Source organism: Monodon monoceros, unplaced genomic scaffold (genome assembly GCF_005190385.1).
Source record: "Monodon monoceros isolate NGI ecotype Baffin Bay Population unplaced genomic scaffold, NGI_Narwhal_1 Super_Scaffold_11, whole genome shotgun sequence".
Taxonomy (NCBI): Eukaryota; Metazoa; Chordata; class Mammalia; order Artiodactyla; family Monodontidae; genus Monodon; species Monodon monoceros.
In genome coordinates this window covers 133,737,716-133,759,200 of record NW_021703767.1, presented here as the reverse complement: position 1 = coordinate 133,759,200, position 21,485 = coordinate 133,737,716, and the positions used below count along the sequence as shown (strand labels likewise).

At 42.3% G+C, this 21,485-nt stretch overlaps 1 protein-coding gene across 2 annotated transcripts in view; it reads right to left on the bottom strand.

Moving 5' to 3' along the window:
* PLCL2 (phospholipase C like 2) overlaps positions 1-21,485 on the bottom strand; it is a 195,260-nt gene that overhangs the window by 74,138 nt on the left and 99,637 nt on the right. For both annotated transcript variants that reach the window (XM_029214150.1, XM_029214151.1), the window contains exons 3-4: positions 8,040-10,526; positions 5,448-5,651 (exon numbers count right to left, since the gene is read on the bottom strand). In XM_029214150.1, coding sequence (XP_029069983.1) covers positions 5,448-5,651; positions 8,040-10,526 — 2,691 coding nt within the window. The remainder of the gene's footprint in view (positions 1-5,447; positions 5,652-8,039; positions 10,527-21,485) is intronic.

Here is a 21,485-nt window from a genome sequence, read left to right as displayed (position 1 = left end):
AATCCCTTACTCAGGTTACGTAATCCTTATCTTCTCCAAACCAGCCTTTAAACACGTGAGAGAACGAGCTCAACTGTGATATCTGATTCTCAACAGTGGATGCATTCAAGTTCACTGACACACACTTTCAAGTAAAACACTTAAATTTTCTGTTTTCTGAAGTAATAATACAAAAGATATATTCAGGTACTTATCAGATTCCATTGAGTGGAACTCAATCTGTTGAATACAGTCTTCCTTATTTTAAGCTCATCGGATCTGCCTTTTAACATACGCCTAAGTATGCAAGACGAATTCTTCTCCACCTTCATGGGGGGAGCAAGAATCAGAAATAAGGCACCTGGGACTTCAAGGGCCCCACGTGAACAACGTCAGATCATGATCATTGGCGCTATCCGGGCTTTAGATTCATCAGTCATCCACACACCACACATGGCTCATCTTCCTGATCTGGACTGCAGGGCAAAAACTGGACAAAGAGACTAGTCAGGTTCTAACCCTGCCATTAGAACCATTAATGGTTCTGCCATTAATCTGATGCACCACTGGGTTTCCATTTTCTCATCTGCAAAATAAAGACGCTCAGCAGGCGGCCTCTGAGTTCTCTTTCACCCCTACCCTCCCACAGTCCATAATCTTAATTCTGAGCATGGCTCTTTGCTGCTCAAAAATGTGCAAGAACTCCCACGGTCCACGCTTGAATTTCCTGGAACACGTGCTTCCCATTTCTGAGAGTGTTTCACCCTGTGAACTCAGCCTGCAACGGTCTCCTTTTCTTCACCTGCTGAAATCTGAGGTGTTCTTAAGGGTCGGAGGCCAGTATTTCCTTGAAGTCTTCCTAATTCCTAAACTTGAAACTGACCGTTCTCTCCCATGAACATCCAAATAATCTGTTTACATATATATATATATATTTTTTTTTTTTTTTTTTTTTTGCGGTACGCAGTCCTCTCACTGCTGCGGCCTCTCCCGTTGTGGAGCACAGTCTCCGGACGCGCAGGCTCAGCGGCCATGGCTCACGGGCCCAGCCGCTCCGCGGCATGTGGGATCTTCCCGGACCGGGGCACGAATCCGTGTCCCCTGCATCGGCAGGCGGACTCTCAACCACTGCGCCACCAGGGAAGCCCTGTTTACATATTTTAACACATCTCTCTATCATCTATCCTCTCACTATCTCTGGATATGTTTCATCTCTTCCACTAAACTGTGAACTCCTCCAGGGAAGAAAAGCCTCCCTTGTGTGACCACACAGTCACTCCCACTCTCCAGACCAGTCCCTCCCTATTTCTCCCCCATCTGCCTGATCTAAGAACGTGTCTGTGTTTTTCTTCCTCTGCTCCCGGGTGGCTTTGACACCCGCCTTCCTGAGCAACGTCCCAGCCTCAAACCTCACCACTTCCGGGATCCAAGGAGGGACGACAAATAGGGCAAAAAACCACAATTTGGGCCACTCTGAAGACCTGTTCGTTGGTGGGATCACAAGAGCCATTAGGACAATCTAGGGGCCGTGGGCAGGGTGACCACACAACTAATTATCTAAACAGGGACACTGTTAAGGGTTAAAGGGAGAACTATTAATAATTATGCTGGGACAACAGGTGTACAAGCAGGGTCTGTCCCAGGCAAATGGGGCTGCAGGCCACCCTGAGCGTGGGCCCTCTTTCCTAGCCTCCACACCGCCTTACACAGTGTCCACATTTCCACAATCAGCTCCTTCCCTGCACTCTCCTTTTTCACAAAGACACTGGCATATTTCAGCTACAACTCGTTTATTAATAAGAGTTTAGACAGAAAAATAGTCACAATCTTGACAGCATAAATACATATCTGTACACTCTTAGGAGATACCGCAATCCTGTCCTCACTGGAGGGCAACTTCAGCAGTGCAGACTCGCAGTAACACAGGACTTTGTGGGGAGGGGTGGATTTCTCAAACTACGCTTACTTCTCATTTGGAGTCTGCAAACTATAAATGAGAAGTCAGTGAAATGAAATAAGATCTTATTTCGAAGGCTAATTTTGGGTTAAGCTCAATATAACAAACGTTACAAAAATAAAGGCTATCCAGGACCTTATGACGTTTCCCATCAGTATTTCATCTATTCTTTAGCTAGCTTTAATAAATTAGTTGTCAGAAGGTGAGAAATAATTAAGTCACTAATAAATGGACTATAAAATATTACAAGAGCTATAATATTGCCGTAGCAATATGACAACCTTTAAAATGCAAATTATAAACATTTGAATTTAATTTTAAGTACTTTATAGCTTAGTTTAGCAGGTGGAATGAAAAAGAGAGCAAATCAATAAAGCTAGGGGTATGACGCAGCCCAGCTATGTCAATCAGACATTATGTAAGACTAATTTCACAACTTTAAAAACTTAAGCAAGCCAACTGTCTTATCATTTCTACAACAACACAATTATAAAGTTATATGTAGATAAGAGTTACATAGTAAATGTTATCATCGGCCAGCCCAGGGAGAGGAAGGGGTGGGGGGAGTGATATGGTGGGCACCGTGTCCACCCAGCTATGGTCCCACTCCCGCTGTGGGCTCAGCCTGGACTAGCGCCTGGGTACCGACCCTTCCAGTTAACACCTCCCTGGGGCACCACATTCCACTCTCAGGAAGGTCCTGTTAAAAAGGTTACCATGAAGAAATGTCACTGCGTGACCAGTAACACACCTGAGCCGGTAAGTCATCTTAGATGTTGGTCAATGACGTGGGTCTGCAAAATGTCTAACGATTTTATTTGTGGCTTAAGTTTAAAAAGCATTGACAAATATCAGCCACTTCTTTGGGCTTCTTCTCATGAAACCAACTAGGTAGCCTGAGGCACAGCATGCAAGAGCTCTTCAGACTTTTCCATTTAACCTCTTTTTCCTATCTTTCCATCTTTTCCCCCCAAAGGAATCTCAGCATAAGCTTCTTTGTTTTGTTCCCCAGCTGCCATCCTAGCAGACTGGATGGCTCCCTGAGGACAGGGACCCCTTATGCTCATGCCTGTGGCCCCTCCAGCACCCAGCACAGCGCTCCCCCAACCCATGTTTACAGACGCATTTGCCCCTGGCCGTCCTTCTTTCTGAAGGGTGACTGTCACTCCCTGCAGTTTGCCTGCAGTGTCCAGTGTTCCGTCCTTATTTATCTTACATCACCGTGAACTCTAAGCTGGAAAGAGCAGGGAATAATAAGCACCTGCTACAACGTGTGGTTATTGCATTGGAACTCAGGAAAAAGATCAAATACCACTTTTTCTTAAGGTAACGAACTGATAAGCTGTTTAAAATACTGCACTCTTATTATAGGTGGGAATGTAAATTTGTATAGCTACTAGGGAAAACAGCATGGAAGATCCTCAAAGAGTTAAAAACAGGACTACCATAGGATGCAACAATTCCGCTTTTCAGAATATATCCTAAGGTAACAAAAACACTAACTCAAAAAGATACATGCACCCCCATGTTCATAGCAGCATTATTTACAATAGCCAAGATATGGAAGCAACCTAAATGTCTATGGATAGATAAAGAAGTTGTGAGATATACATATATATATATATATATATTAAAATATGAGGAGATCCTACCATTTGCTACAACACAGATGAACCCTGAAGGTATTATGCTAAGTGTAATGAGTCAGAGAAAGACAAATACTGTATGACCCACTTATATGTGGAAACTAAAACAAAACAAAACAAAAACAAAAAACCAAACTCATAGAAAAAGAGATCAGATTTGTGGTTACCAGAGGTGAAGGGTGCAGACAGTGAGAACTGAAGGAAGGTGGTCAAAAGGTAGACATTTCCAGTTATAAGATAAATAAGTCCTAGGAATGTAATATATACCATGATGACTGATACACAGAAAACTTAAGAAAATAAATCCTAAGACCTCTTATCACAAGAAATTTTTTTTTCCTTTCCTCTCTTCTTCCTTCTTTTTATATGAGAAGATGGATGTCAGCTGAGCCCACTGTGGTAATCATTTCACAATATGCATAAATCAAACCATCATGCTGTACGCCTTAAACTTATACATGAGTGTCAATTATTTCTCAATAAAACTGGGGGAAAGAAAGAGCAAAAGAAAAAAAAAAAGCTGCATGCTTCTGACTTGGACTTCCAGGTCTTATGCACCCAAAGATTTGGGTGAACAAGGCTAAGACGTGAAGATTAAGAACAAAAATCCTTCCAAACTTTTGTTTTTGGAAATAGTACCCCCTGGTCAAGACAATTTGTCAAATAGGGCATACTATGTCCATCACCCTTTGGAAAGCCACTGCCAGCAAACAAAAGGCCCCACACAGTCCTGCAGTGAAGACATCTGATTAATTTTGCTCAAACCAGTATTTCCCTAAATTATTTCAACATGGAACCCTTTCTCCCATGTGACACTTATTAATATCCTAAGAAACCAAGGTTCCTCAGCAGACACTGTGGGAAATGCTGACCTAAACCATTTTTTTCTTTCCTGGAAATTGTATAAATCCCTCTGAATTGCAGTTTTCAGGTCAACTTACAGAATAGTAAAAGAAATATATTTCTGTAAGGTTTACAATGCCACTCCTGATTTGTCTTAGACCACAGCAGGCTACCTGAGAAGCAGCCTTGAGTTCTGTGGTCTGAGCTCCTGCTTCTCGTGTGGAGGAGGTGGTGGGTGAGGCCTCTTACCTCTGAGCACCCGGCCGGTACAGGCTGACAGCCTCGCCCATCTGGGAGGGGAGTGTCCAGCACCACCCTTAACCCTGACCGCAGGGGAGGACCTGCGGTGCTCACTGGCGTTTTGACAACTTCAGCTACACTGCGAGCTTGAAACGGTGTTGTTCACTAACTCATCCCTCAGAGTTACGATAAATCAAAAAGTACAGCGAGAGCAGGAAGCGATTAGGAAAACGCAAGATAGACCTTAAGGGCAAAAATGCAATATTCTAGGTGTCCTGAGGATTCCTCATTAACGCTAAGCTGATTACCAATCACAGGCGTCACAGAGCAGCTGCTATAAGGAAGGAAAACTTTGCACAATAGAGTCATGTAGTGGAAGCACCTGCCTCTGATGGTATTTAAAGTGTATTTTTGGGAAAAAAAACTAAATTTCTCACCTTTACCAGTTTGAAAACAAAATAAAAATGAGTGACTCAATGGCTGATTACAGGGAAAGGTTAAAAAAATTCTCTCCTATATATATGTGGAAAATAGGGTATGCTTTAGAAGTCAATTCAGATACATTCTTGAAAAGCTGTCTGAATCCTGCTTTCTAAAATAGCAACAACAAAACACTAAAGTCTTTCAAATACAGCAAGGTCAGGGGAATAACTTTTCCAGCACAGGTAAAGGAAGCCTGAACTAGGAAAGCACACCTCAGCAAGAGCTCCTAAGCATGGCGGGGTACTGTCCTAAGACACCTCCCTCCCCTGGGCTCCATAAAAGTGCAAAGAGCCACTCACCATGTCATAAGTCGTTACGATCTTTTTCAGAACCTCGGGCACGATTCCCTGCAACTCCATGGTGGGATACTGCTCGCTGAGATTCAGGACCACCAGGGGCGTGTTATCAGGTCCCAGGAAGCGGGGAGACACCGCCAGCATGCACTGCATGAGGTTGGCTACGGAGGAGAGGCCACACAGCTCCTTGAAGGACACCACTGCATTCTGCTCAATGGAAAGAAGAAGGCGCTTTGTAATTCACCAGGGTTTTAATTTCTCGGGGATGTTATACTCAATATACTTGGTTATCCTTGGACTGCCTGGTACAACAGTTACTAGCAGTTTTATGACAGACATGGTTAATGATTATCTTATCCTGGGAAAAATGGCTACTTTCCAAAGTAAACATAGTTATAGATATTTGTAATACCAATTTACCAAAAGTATGGAAAAGGCAAATAAGTTAAATTCTTTCGAAGGGCAAAGCTACTTTTCAGATCAAAGTTCACAGCAGTGCTAATATGTAATTATGAACAAACCAAAAAGAAGGCTTCTGCATTCAAAAAGGTAAAGATTCAGAAAAAAAAAAAAATCAGGCTTAAAATAAGTATCAAATATGCCAGCCATCCAAAAAAAAAAAAAGAGGAATATTTGCAAGATAGAAACTTGAGTCTCTCTCACCTGTTCATACCAGCTGGTTCCAAAGCTAAAGGAACTTGGAGGATGCTGCAGTTTCCGTGGAGATGTGCCCGGTGGGAGACCTTCCTGCCCGGTACCACAGCCTTCCCTTCCCCTAGTCCCGTCTCCATGCTGCTTCTCCTGTTCTCAATGCTCTTTTCTTCTAATCACCAGAGGTGCCATTAAAATCCCCGTTAAAGGAAACCCTTCCATACTGTAAAAAGCCACGAGTCGGTGTTCTCTGAGCACCGTGTGCAAGGCACAGGTAAGATACATGACCCCATCTGATCCTCTCAACCAGCCACGCTGGGCCCGAGCCTCAGCTGTGGCCTGTCTCTGTTGTCTATCTGAGGTCACACAGCTAGCAGGTGAAGGGGTCGGGATTTTACCTGAAGTCTGCTGAGGATTAAGCCTCTGCTCTTAATCACTGTGCTGCCAGAACAGGTACATTCCAACCGAAAAGCGAGTCACCCCAGGCACACCTGGGTCCTGACCTGGGCTGAGCATGGCGGCCATAGGGGAGGGATCTGGGCCCCCCAAGCCCTGTGCCTTCTGTTCTCAAACACCCCCGTCCTTGGAAATGCGCCGCACGTTGGTTTTAAATTTAAACATTTTCTTTTTATTAATATTGCTTTAAATATGGGCATCAAGCTGTGTATCATTTTGTCCAAAATCACTTGGATGTTGGCTGCTCATAACAATAAATCCTTACTGAGAGCTCTAAGGGGGGCCCCCAGTCACACCATCACACTCCCCAGTTACTTCTTCTGCACCTGCCGTTGTCCTATTCGTTTATTATCTGCTGCCCAGCCCCAACTAAAATCTGCTGTTTCCTGCTGCATCCCTGGCCCGACCGCCCGGGTGTGGCAGGGGCATCACACAGCGCCGACTGCAGTGTGGGTTCAGCACAGACACGCGGCCCTGGAAGGACGGCGCTCGGCTTCATGTGCATGACAGCTGCCGTAGGGCAGGGACGTGCAGGCTGCTCAGAGCTGAGGTCCACCAACCGTGGCACCCTCAGAGATAGGGAGACACCCTCCACATTTACTATGAGACAAGAAATAAAACAGAATGTCTCCATCGTGGGAAGGTCTTTTAATTCTACTTGCTGCTGGCATTCTGCTCATAATAGTTATAAAGATTATATATATATACACGTATGTGTGTGTGTGTGTGTGTGTATCTTTTTTTTTTATCGTTTTTAAACACGCTGAGCGGTGATCCATCACACACTGGGATGGGCTGGGGTAGGTGTGTGTGTGAGGTAGCCCTCGCAGCCTCGTTCTGCATCACTGGTAGCCCCAGTATCCTGCTAGACACGTGGACAATCCTTAATTACATACCTAACCCTGACTGATTGCTTTTCGCCACTACGCGGTTCAGAGGTAATTATTATCTCAGACATCTAATAAATACAGGTGTCACGTGTCTTTTACTTACACAGTTAGATAGCTGCGCTGCAGAGTCAAGAGCAGGCTCAATACATAAACCCACGGGCTGTTTACAGGCTCACCATTCCCGCAGCATGACGGCCCCACAAGAAAGGACCGGAACGTGTCCCTCTAGTTTGATGGGCTTGACGTCAGTGTGTTCCAGCTAAGGAATATTCAGAAATACCAGAGATTCCCACGTGCGCTTTTAGAGAAGACGGGGGACTGTTCCCTAGTGATTAACAGGGACCAGGGCGGGTGCGGACTCAGTAGCAAGGCTGTCTCATTCCCATAGAGTGTGTTCAATACCAGCTGCCGTTTTGGAAATTCACAATGATAAAAAAAAAACGAGATCGGTGGTAAACATTCTTACAAGCGATGGGAATTTACAAAGTATTTAAGATGGGAAATACGACTATTTAAAGAAACCCTCCAAAAGACTCTTACACCGCGCGCAGTCGCACACGAGCCCGCGCGCAGGCGCACACAAGCCCCCGCGCCGTACCTGCATGTTCTCTCTCAGGTCGGTGGCGTCCCGAATTGGGGACTGGGCATTCTTGAAGACCTCGTCCACAGTTTTAATCCACAGTGTTCTCAGGGACGCATATTCCCTGGACTTCTTCCCTTTCCTCACAGAGAGGCCCCTCTTGTGAGGCTTCCCGCCTCCTCTCCGGTTCGTGATGGCCACGTGCACGAACAGAGAAGCGTGGGCGAGGACCTCGCCGGTGAGCGACTGCAGCGGCACGTGGCGGTAGCCCGTCTGCAGACACTCGAAGGGAATCGTGTACTGGCCGATGAACTCATCCCCGATGTAGTCGTCGTCCAGGACCACAAAGCGCACCATGGCCAGTTCGGGCAGGTTGATCTGGAACTCAAAGCTTTCGTCAAAGATGGGAGCGTCTCCGTTCTGGTGCACTGTTTTCGTCCTCTGTTCTGCACAGTCAGCGGGGATCCCGTGGATCTCAACGTAGACGTAAGGGTCCACCACGTCGCCTTTAGCACCCGATCCTTTGGGTTTGGGGAAGTTCTGCCCGCTGATGATCTTGATGTGAAGGAGCTGGGGTGAGACTCCTGGGACGGAGTCTTTGGTGTTGGCGCTGAAGAAGGAGACCTCCTCCCTCATGATGGCCGGCCGCAGCACGTAGCCGCAGTTCCCGTTCTGCCTAAACCAGCCGATGTTCAGGTCCATCATCAGTCCCGGGGTCTGAAAGTTCATGGCCACGATCTGACAACCACATTTCCAAAAATCTTGAGGGTTCATGTTGCTGGAGTCAATTCTCATGGGGCTGGGAAAAACCCTGGCGAGAAAGCGCTTGTTATAATTGACAAAGTCCCCTGCATTCTCGTTGGCGTATTTGCTGGCAAGCACTTCGTTGAATGAGCAGACTTCCCAGTACTTCTGAACCTGAAAGGACACCTGGAACTCTCTGAACTGCACCGACTTGCAGATGCTCACCAGCTCGGACAGCTCTTTGCAGAGCTGGAAGCGCTTGGCAGGCACGTGGTTGGGCAGCTCTGCGTTCTCCTTGCCCATCCTCTGGGACATCTCTGCCCCTTCATCCTCATCAGTAACATCGCCCTCTACTCCAGAGCAGCTGGAAGACAGCTTCTTTGCCTTGATGAGTATCTTCCCTTTCAGGACATCTGGGGATGGCAAGTAAGATTCCTCAGCACTGGGTGAGGTTGTGTAGAGCTTGTCTCCTAAAATTTTCTTCATGTGTTGAACCATGACCTTCTGTTGTTTAATAGAGCAGTGATTTTCCAAACACAGGATGAGAGGGTACTCTGAAGCAAAGAATGCATACTTGTTAATAATATCAATGACGCTGCGGAAGACGATCTGCGAGGTCATGGTGTGGCCTGTGTAAATCACAGGTTCGTTATCCGGCCCGTCCCATACATCCAATTCAACACTCCGGCAACCCATTTTAAGAGCTCGGATGTATCCTGTGATATCAGAGGGACCTCGGAACTGATCCTCTATTAAGTACGTATTATGAGATGAGTTTATAAAGTAATGAGACAAGGGTTGCTTCATGTCCTGACAGACCTTCTTATGCTCTGGATCAAATATATAACAGTCAGATGACACAAGGTAATTAGTGAACCCGTCTATGGAAAGCCAGCCCTTTTCCTGACCCTCTTTGGATGGCTCATATTTGTGAATAATTTCAAGGCTTATTTCCTCATTTATATGTGCCACACCCTGCTCTGCCTCCAGAAACATCATAAGGTCCTTGGTATCAAGGAATTCTTTATTGCTTGAGAACTGAACTAAAAGGAAATAAATTTCAGGTCTAGTACAAAGCTCGTGGAAAACCTCAACAAATTCCTCCTTTGTGACTTCAGTACCAGCTTTGTCCTTGGACTTGTGCAATTCTTTGAACTTAAGCTCAATTTTGCTCGTTTTTAAACCAGGATTGAGGTTTCTGATACACTGCACGGCGCTGCACAGAGTTATATGTCCCAGGTTATCTACATCAATTTCACTAAACATTTGTGAGACCCAAGAAGTCCTCATGTTGTCTTGGCTACTCTCTAACATATCGAGTGTATGTTTCCCATAAGAAATTAGGTACCGCAGTCCCGTGACCCAGATGTTCGCAACATCTGCGGAGTTGGCAACCAAATCAAGTGACTCGTAATTCTCTCCGTAGATGACTGAAAATGCACAGTCTTCAGATATCTGGTCAGAAATGCCATTGCTGCGGAATATGTCTGTATTTTTTCCTGTTCTCACTTCCTTGATGGATTTAATATCAATCTTGGCTTTCTCAGAATCCTTCTTGGATGGCTCCCACCTCAGGCTCTGCATGTCAGCGTCCAGTAAAAAGTACCTGTGGTAAATTCTAGAGTTGGAGCGAACCTTTTTGAGTTCCGAACCCTCCACCATGGAATTGATACAATCACTTGCACTGCTGATCTTTTTCTCCGTGGGCATACTGCTGAAGGAGACCGTCTTTTTCCGCTCTCTTTTCTGTTTTGTACCATCCTAGGAGAAAAAAATCATAGTGTATTAGGGTAACACAAACATAGGTTTCTATGTTCAAGACTAGGAATAAAAATTTAATTTCCTTGGGGAAAAAAAATCATACTCTTAGGATTTCCAACTGTATGTTCTATAATGAATGATACTCATTCACTTCTAAAGCTTAGAAGTGGCCTTGGCATTTACAGCCTAATACAGACAGGTTAAAAAAAAAAATCATTATTGAATTATTGCAACCCATGAGGATCAAGAAACACAATTCCAGTAATACATAATAAAAGCTCGCATAGAGAATTGGCCACACAATTTGCAGGGCCCGGGGGGAAGGTGAAAATGCAGGGGAAAATGAACAACCTCATTCAGAAATTAAGAATTTTAAGAAGGTCGTGGAAGAGCGTTAAGCCAGCTACACGGCCTTTCTGAGTATGGGGCCTGTACAATGCACTGGTAGTACACCCATGAAGCAGGCCCTGCTGGGTATACACCTCCTGCACCAGTGTTTCCCGAAAGGTTGTCACTAAACCACTTTCCTCAGAATCCCCTGGGTTACCTGGGTAAAATGCAGACTCCTAGGCTCATGGAATCAGCTTTCCAGGGGGTGGTGCCCAGGAATTTACATTTTAGGCAGCACTCTAGGTGATGGGAATGTACAATAAAGTTTAAAACCACTTTCTAACCACTTGGACTCACTAAGCTGTCTGGGGCTATTTCTGGAAACTAAGTATGAACCATTAAATTATGTGTTACGTGAGTAGAAACTGAAATTCCAGTGGCAATTCTTGGCTTTTCAGAGCCTCACATTAGATTAGTCATGGTCCTAAACACTTCAAATAGATACGGTTTTACTTCTGTCATTGTATTAAGTCTGGGTGGGAGGCCCAGATTTCAGCTAGAGGTGCTTCTAAAATTCTGGGGTTGGATTTATTAAAGCCTGCTCCCATGCACCAGGCGAATGTTTAGAACAAGTCACCTAAGTCCTTCCAATGTTAACAGACTAGTAACACTACCAAGTGAAAAACTTCAGGCAACATCTATTTCTACAGCAGTCTGCATCACCAGTAATGCACTCCTCAACTTTCCTGCATGATGTAGCAGGCGCTCACCTCAAGGAGCTGATGCCACATCTATGTGTGCATTTAAGTTCTTTCCCTGTATAGACTGCCTTTATTATTATTATTATTTTAAATTGCTCAAATGGCCTCACAACATCTTTCACAATTTTAACCTAAAACTCGACATTGCCTTTCAGGAGGCATATGAAATTTGTGATAAATTTTCAGTAAGTCATTATATTCATAAATAAGAAATAGAGATGGAGGTTGGGATTATATGACTTTCACACAATAAAGAAAAGAGCATGCAAAATATTGTACAAAGGCATTCTAACTTTCCTGCTCTGAGAGAATCTTTTTTTTTTTCTGGCCGTGTCACGCAGCATGTGGGGTCTTAGTTCCCTGACCAGGGATCGAACCCACGTCCCCTGCAGTGGAAACATGGAGTCTTAACCACTGGACTGCCAGGGAAGTCCCCAAGAGAATCTATTTTGAATAAAACCTCTACATTTAAAAAAGTGTTTATGCTATTCTCTGCCTCTGAAATTTAAAACTACTTTTACTTTTTGACTACCTATACTTCCAAAAGCAATTTGCAGAAGGCAATTAAACTTAAACTTTAAATCATACAGGTATCATTTCCCTCAAAGTTTCAAAATGAACCAAAGAGGCTTTTGTGATCTGAATGCCAACATGAAACATAAAAGCCACAAGGCAGAGTATTTCTTTATAATTGTATCCTTCAAGCAATAAAGTGCAAAAGATATTAAAGCTGTGGTAATGGTATCTATAAGATACATTGTATTGAATACTACAGCTGTTCCAATCCCTAAAACTTAGATTGTCTATTCAAGCAAGTTGGCATGAAATTAAATTTGTAATCAGCCATGTATAAGGGTATGAAACAAATGCATGAATTTCCTATTTTTCAGAATGAGGGTTGTCTTTACCTTTAAAAATAATATTTACCTTTAATAAAGACAGCATACTAATTAAGTAAGGGAATTTTATAATTTTTATAAATTATATCTCAAAGCTGCCACTAGTAAAAGGAATCACAAAGATAAATGGAGGTGCCTATCCATTTATTCACTGAAATATATACAGCATTTTCTCAACAGTGTAATCTTTTATTCTGTCATTCTCAACATATTGATTAATACTGGACTACCACTTTAGCACACGGAGGCCTGAATGGAAAGGTCTGTCTCTCCTTCTCTGCTAGCAGAAAAAGCTATTAGAAAACATCAAAAGAGAAGCGTGCTTGCTTAGAGACTAACAGAGCAGGCGGGAGCTGGCCCTCATCACCAGATGGACCAGAATCACTGGCTGGAAGCAACAGGTGGATGTGAAGGCAAGCTGGTTCCCCACAGCCCAGAGGAAAGGAAGAGGAAGGCAGATGGAGGGAGAACTGGGCTTCCTCAGCAGGAGACCCAGGCCCCCAACCTGCCTGACTTTGTCCCAGAATCTTTATCCCATCCTACATATTTCCACCTAGCCTTCACTTTTTAGCCCAGCAGTGATCACGTACGCGCATAAGCTAAGCAGCCCGTTGGCAGCAGAGTTGGAATCTATTTTCTGTGTTGCGTCTTAATGTTAGTTAGTTTAAATTTAAAATTAAAAAGTGATCAAACTATATGTGCTACACATACAGTTGTTTTTTTAACTAAAGGAAAACTAATGTGTATAACTTACATGCACTAATCACCTAAAACCAGAAGAAAAAAAACGTAAGCTGCTGCTGAGATGGAGATGCCTCCAAATACTTTAAAAAATTGTACAGATGATGTTTCAGAACTAGCTCTTAATGTTGTAAGTACTCGTCACCTAAAGCTTCCGAGGGGTGGAAACCACAACATGTAGATAAACTTGGTCCACTGGTGCATTTCTGCTGCACTACAAACACTTCTTGATACCAAGAGAAGAAACACAAAAGGTACGTCCAGTCTGAAAGAAAACCAGCTTCCAAAAGAACCCACCTCTGTATCAACCCTGAAATTCTGAATTCTAGATAAAGCATCATAAAATTTTGAACAGGACAGAAGCTTAAAGATTCATTTATATGTTTAACCAATGCTTATTTACAGAATAACATTTTTGTATCAGGAATAATTTTGTGAAAGCAATGACCTGGCAAGAGGCTAAGCGAGCTTTTCTGCATCACAGCAAACTCAGGAAGAACAAAAATGTTTATAGAACTTAATATTTAACAATAAAAACGGAAGTAGCCACATTGAACCCAATGGAAAAACATACGTATTTCTAACAAGACTGCCTACTTTATTTAACAGACGTTTGTCACTACCTTTTGGCCTCTAAAATGACCATCTGGGGTATTTCAGAGGTAGCAGTTCATAAATGGGCGTGAGCAATTTCGTAAATTCTCATCCTGAAATGAGGTGACAAATAGGTGGGCCTCATTTCTTTGCCGGCAACAAGGTGCTTGAGTCTGATGCAACCACCGTAGCACCTTCTAGAGAAGAGGAAACCCGTCTGAGGAGTCGGAGTCTGGTCTCAAGGCCCAGGATTTGATGTCCTGCTGGGACAGCATGGCCTGCTGGGTCCTACTGCATTCCTGTTGTATTTCTAAGCTGATTTGTTTCCATTTTCTGTTTGACTATTTCTCAATATACACCACGAGAAAATGACGAATCAACCTGCTGATTCAATATGCTGGCAGAAACTGACACGGCGCCCTAACAATGGGGATGGAGCATGAAGGCAGAGCAGCCGTTTATCCTTCTGGTTTGTTTTGAGTCCAGTTATTTACTCTGATGTATAAGTAACATTAAAGAAGAGTATGAGATCTTTATGTTTATTGAAGGGAGTCTGGGACGAAAGAGAGTTTGGAAACACTGGTTAAAGAAATTTCTATCCTTGTAAAGCAGTTATATTCCAATAAAGATGTTAAAAAAAAAAAAAGAAAAGAAAAAGAAACTTCTATCCTTAACAAAACAAAAAACCCCAGAAACAACTTGAGGCCTATTAAACAAGCACAGCAAGGCCTGACCTTTCTTCAGCTCAGTAACAATAACTCTGAGTTGAAGGAATAAGTCATGCCGGGTACATCAGGGTTACCTTGCAAGGTTTTTTCATACATCTTTAAAGCTTTGATGTGCTCTCCAAGATGAGCAAAAAGGAAAAAAGTAAAAAAAAAAAAAAAAAAATGGATCTGCAGCAAAAACAGTCACTCTGAAGGTCATTTTATAAAATCAGATGAATTGAAAATAACTTGAAGAAAAGCTAGATATGGTCAAACGCTGCTTCCTCCTCACATGGAAGGGCCCTTTACTGCAAGTAACAGAAAGCTGCTTGGCCTGAGGATGCTCTCCTCACGGATCTGCTAATGGCTTGGGAACCTATGGGTGATCGGACAGTCCCAAACGTGGGCAAGTCCAGTTCAGATGACAGCTTATGCAGAAAGCCGAGAGAACATCACTCCCACTTAACAAGAAAAAGCCAGACTGTCAATAATATCACAACTTTGCTTATACCCATCAAAGAACTGTGATCACAAGGGAACTGAATTCCAAGGAGTGAAAAAACCCCTCCAAGAAGAGAGAAGACGCAGACACTGTTTCACAGTTTGTAGAGCACGGAAGGAAGAGTCCACCATGGGGAGCACATAAAAGAAATCAGTTAAGGGACTTCCCTGGCAGTCCAGCGGTTAAGACTCCGTGCTCCCGGTGCAGGGGGCCCCGGTTCGACCCCTGGTTGGGGGATTACGATCCCACATACCACAACTACTGAGCTCGCACACCACAATGAAGAGGCTGTGTGCCACAATGAAGACCCAACACAGCCAAAATAAATAAATAAATAAATAAATAAATAAATAAATAAATAAAATTTAAAAAAAAAGAAATCAGTTAAAATTGTAAGGAAATCCTAAAGGCCAAGTGTGGGCTACTGTATCAGCTTGGAGCAACTGGGTACCCCAGACACAGGGAGAGTTTGTATTCACATGAAAGGCTTCACAGGTTGCTCCTGAGAAAGACTGGGGCCAGAGCAGGAGAGAGCCCCTCTCCAGGACACAGGCATGAAGCAGGTGATGGGGACACCATGAAACTGCTACTTCCCCGACCCTCCTCTCAGACGAAGCAAAAGCCTTAAGCCACTGGGGGAATGGCAGCAAGCCCGCTTTCTCCCTGGGCTACTGGAGGATGGGTAGAAGAAAAATCCATCTCCTTCCACAGCCAAGCAAAGATCTACTGGCCCTTGGACTCAGGAGCCTGTACCAATAAAGCAGAACTCTACTACCACCAGGAGAGGGGCAGAAACTCACCACAGATATAGGCAGAGTCTGGCTGCCTCGGGGAGCAGGGCAGGAATGCCCAGAAGGTCCCACCCTTGAGGCCCAGGTGCACAGGGCTGCCTAAGATTGAAACTAGACCAGGAGGACTAAGAAATCCCCGGCTCCAGCAGACGCTGGGCACCAAGGAGCAGGCAGCGTACCACAGAGGAGGCATAAGACCGTGGAAAGAGAGCCCTTTCTGACACAGGCCTTTGCAGATGAAAGCAGATGGCAAGAGCAGGAACCATGAGTAAACCCTCCAGGACCCCAGTGCCCACCTAGACACATGGTTATGGTGGCCCACAGGTAGAGGAACTGGAAGCCAGCAGTACACTGAAGGTAACAATGGCAACTCAAAACATAAACCCAGATCAATTATTGACTACATTGACTCAACTTCCCCAAAAGTTAATGACCTAGAAGAAGAGGCATGTTCATTTCTGAGCATAAATATTATTTACCTCAGTCTCTATTAAGCGTGATGTTTAGCATTCGATAAAAATTACAGTGTGCGCATGCACACACACACACAAAATGTAAGGAAAAAACCCACTGTCAAGAGACAAAACAATCAATAGAGCCAGACTCAGAGGTGACCTAGACCTATCACACAGGAACTTTAAAACAACTATTATTAATATACAAAATAATCTGGGGGTGGGGAGTAGACAATACTCATGATCAAATGGGCTATTTCAGCAGAAAGATGGAAATTATAAAAAAAAGAGTCCAATGGAAATGCTATTTAAAAACCCTAACTATCAGAAGTGGTGAATTCCTTTGATAGGCTTAGAAGCAGACGGAACATAGCCAAGAAAAGATTCAGTGAACTTGAAGAGGTGTCCATAAAAATTATCCAAACTAAAACACAAAAAGATTTAAAAAGTGAAAAAATATAAAACAGTGCATCCCAGAGCGGCTGTAGAACATATGCGAAAACTGAGTCCCAGCAGCATAAGAGAGAGAGAATATGGCAGAAGAAGAAATAATGTCCTAGAATTTTCCAAAATTAGATCCAAGAAACTCAAGCACAATCACACACACACACACACACACACACACACTCCTAGACCTATATTATCATAGTCAAATTGCTGAAAAAATAAATACAAAGAGAAAAGCTTTAAGGTAGCCAGAGTAAAAAAGAAAGTGAGACACAAAGGAATGTAGGTAAGAGCTACAGTTCAGATGGATTACAGGTGATGTACTTACATCTAACCACAGGTTGTCTACTTGACCCAGCTTAATAGTTTAATGGGAAAAGTGATTCTCTTTTAAAGGACTGTATTCCCTAAATTTCCCTCTGCTTCCCCAGATGAAGGTGTCCCTAACGTAGATGTAGGTCTTTAAGGGGTCACAGGTGAGTTTCAGAGGCTCCATAAAACTGTGATTGGATTCTGAAAGTAATTTGTAAACCCATTCTAAGAAGTTTAGAATCCTGGCTTTACTAACATAAATTTTAGAAGGCAAAGAAAAAGGTTTATCATTTCCTAAGAATGTCAGCCTTAAGTGTTAGAGGCAAAGGATAAATGTTTTACAGGGTTGTAAAGGAAATTTTAAGGCTATCCAAAAGAGAAATGACAAACTGAGAGAGGGGAAAGAGAAAACGACATCATTTATGGATATATAATGGAGTTTTGCTAATAAAAACAGCAAAATCAATCAATCACAGAAAGAGCTCTTGTTTATAACTGTGAAATGGTTTTCTTTATTCCAAAGTAGAACAAAATAATCCAGCAGTTCATAAACTTTCTAGTTTAGGGATCACCCATGGAAATGCTATGGGCCACAAGATGTAAGCTAGTATTGCATGTTCTCTATGCCTCAGTTTTCCCACCTATAAAATAGAGATTAAAAAAATACCCCCATATGTTATTTATAGTCCCTGCTTCATAGGGTTGTTATAATATGAGTTCATATTGGGAAAGTGTTCTAAATGCTGCCTGAAGTTTTATACACCCTACATTAGACACTGTTCAGTAAATACATTTCAGACTGAAATGATTTCTTCATGAAAGAAGAATAAAAAGAAACACTGTCATAAATATGTAGATGCAATACTCTCATCACTTAGGATTTGTGGAAAGTTAGCCCCATTCCAGAAGAAACAGAATGAACATCACGCTCTTTGGGTCTTTTTTAACTGAGGCCACTACTTAATGCTACCATAGAACTTTTGAGCATGACCAAATGGATGTGATGCCCAAGATACCTTGAGAACCTGTCAAAAATAGCCAGATGCCCTCTCAAAATAAAGCTTCAGAAGGCTGCATCCCCATGTCGAGAAAGAACAAAGAAGTAAACCATTTCTTAAAGTCATTTATTAATTTTAAATCCCATCAATTTAGTGACAATTACAATTTAACTCATGTATAAGTATTCACATATAAAAAATTTTGAGGCAATGATCCCCATAATAGTTTTCTCTAAAAAATAACCAAATGACTACTCAGGGCACTCTCTGATCAGAATTATTCAGATGATTCCTTCTACTTCATACTCCCATATTATTTCCTACAGTGTTCAAAACAATTGCATGTAAAGAAAACAAATTTCCAGTTCCTGTAAAATGAAGTTTTCAAGGTCAGGTTAAAGCTTCCAAGTCACTTGATGTAATGGGTTACACCTGCCTTTAAAACACTGGGGTCTTTAATTATAAAATCAGAGGACCATAATAGAATATAATACTTTCATAACCACACTCTTTTGGTGATACACTTTCACTACTACTGAGATATTTATTCAAAGTAAATTTACAAAACCATCATCTACATCTGTGTCCAATGTAAACTGCAATAAAATTCATTGGTTTTCTCCAGTAATAAAAAACTTAAGGGTGGGGCTTCCCTGGTGGCGCAGTGGTTGAGAGTCCGCCTGCCGATGCAGGGGACACGGGTTCATGCCCCGGTCTGGGAAGATCCCACATGCCGCAGAGCAGCTGGGCCCGTGAGCCATGGCTGCTGAGCCTGCGCGTCCGGAGCCTGTGCTCCGCAACGGGAGAGGCCACAACAGTGAGAGGCCCGCGTACCGGAAAAAAAAAAAAACAAAAAAACAACTTAAGGGTGAGCACTGAGCCCCTACAAACTACACCAGCGCTACTTTACATTCCAGTGAAAATACTGATGCTAATGAATTTTATTTTATAATCCATAATAATGGTACTTAAGTGGTCCACTTTGGGGTGAAAGCTGTAAGTGTTTCTCAACTGTGTATATGGTAATTCCTTATTTAGCACATTCTAAAGCCTCTCGACTTCCTATACTGTGGAGCTGTTTTGAGATACGGTTACATAACCTAATTGTTAATAACTGTCTGGTAAATCATACCTAATTTTAAAAGGTATGCAAGTCAAATTACATAATGTGAACTCTTAGCTACAAATACAATCAATTCTAAGAGTACCTTCTCAATCACAATTTTCCCCCTAAATTGTACTGGATTTTCACTACTTCAGAGTAGCTTAGGAGGAAGAATTTATTTTCCTCATTTTTTAATCCTTAAATCTGTCACTGCACTGAGAGGAAAATGATGGTAGTTCAGGGAGAATCAAGAATCAAAAGAAAAGCTTCCATAGAGATCCATACACAGGCAAAGCTACTGCCGTGGGCTATATCCACCATAAAAAAGAAACAACAGTAGATCTTTCAGGCAGGAATTTTAATATTTCCGCAGTTATTTTAAAATTAAAATTTTAAAGGAAAATTGCTTCACCAACAGTATTTTCTATCATCCTCTTGTTTATTATTTTCTTTCTATCTTGTCTGGTAGGGAGAAAAAAAAAAACCTTCCAAGGGCCTTTTTTTAACCCAGTGGTTTATTTGCATATGAAATTAGTGGGAGGTGGGCAAGTATCAGAAAAAAAGAGAAACAATTCATATGAAAGGAAAACTCAGCTTTCTACAAAATATTCTTTTAAGTCCCAAGCCATTCATGTGCCTGCACTAGTCCAGCCCTCAATGTTATCTCTTCTCCAAACTTGTACAGTATTTATAGTCTCTACCCTATAATTTAACACTTAACTATAGTCTTATTCAGATCTCCAATTGTTTTATATGGGTTAGCCTTATCACCTCAAGTGGAAAGTAAAAGTTTTGAAGGAATGGGCCAAATCTTATATTCTATATGGCTGGCTGGACCAATTCAAGCAGTCAGAACAGTAACTCCTTCTGATGAATCTGTATCTCAGTGATAAAGGGGTATTCCCAACAAGAGGATGCGACACTGTAAATATGTATGCACCCAACACTGGAGCACCTAAATATATAAAGAAAGTATTAACAGACCCAAAAGACAGAAATATACAGCCACAGAATAATAGTAAGGGACTTTAATACTCCACATTCACCAATGGTTAGGTCATCCAGACAGAAAATCAATAAAGAAACACTGGTCTTAAATGACATGTTAGACCAGATGGACTTAACAGATATGTACAGAACATTCCAACAGAATATACATTCTTCTCAACTACATGTCGAACATTCTCCAGGACGGATCACATGCTAGGCCACAAAACAATCCTTGATAAATTTAATAGTGAAATCATATCAAATATCTTTTCCAACACAATGGTATGAAACTAAAAATCAATTACAGGAAGAAAACTGGAAATTTACAAATATGCAGAGATTAAACAATATACCACTGAACAATTAATGGGTCAAAGATGAAATAAATACCTGAGACAAATGAAAATGGAAACACAAAATACCAAAATTTATGGGATGCAACAAAAGCAGTTTTAAAAGGGAACTTCATAACAATAAATGGCTACATTAAGAAACAAGAGGACTTCCCTGGTGGTACAGTGGTTAAGAATCTGCCTACCAACGCAGAGGACACGGGTTCGAGCCCTGGTCTGGGAAGATCCCACATGCCGCAGAGCAACTAAGCCCGTGTGCCACAACTACTAAGCTTGTGCTCTAGAGTGCAAGTGCCACAACTACTGAAGTCCTCATGCTTAGAGCCCGTGCTCCGCGACAAGAGAAGCTACCGCAATAAGAAGCCCATGCACTGCAACGAACAGTAGCCCCCACTCTCCACAGCCAATAAATAAATAAATTTATAAAAAAATAAAATAAACAAGAAAGATTAAAAATAAACAACCTAACTTTACAGCTCAAGGAACTAGAAGAAGAAGAGCAAACTAAGCCCAAAGTTGGTAGAAAGAAAGAAATAACAAAGATCAGAGTGGAAATAAATGAAATAGAGACTAAAAAACAATAGAGAAGATCAATGAAACTAAGCGCTGTTCTTTTTTTTTTTTAAAGGTTAAAAAGACAAACCCGTAGCTAGACTCACCAAGAAAAAAAGAGAGAAAGAGAGAACTCAAATAAATAAAATCAGAAATGAAAGAGGAAATGTTACATCTGATACCACAGAAATACAAAGGATGAGTTTGAGGAGGTAGTTGGGACCACAGTGGTCACAACAGAGATGGAGAGAGGTAGATGGCTTCAAGATAATATAAATGACAGAACTGACAACATTTGCTGATGGATTGACACAGCACATGACAGAAATGGAGGAATCTAAGACAACTGCCAAGTTTCTGGTTTGATTAAATGGCACATAATAGTGCCATTTATTTACATGGGGAAGATTAAGGAATCATTT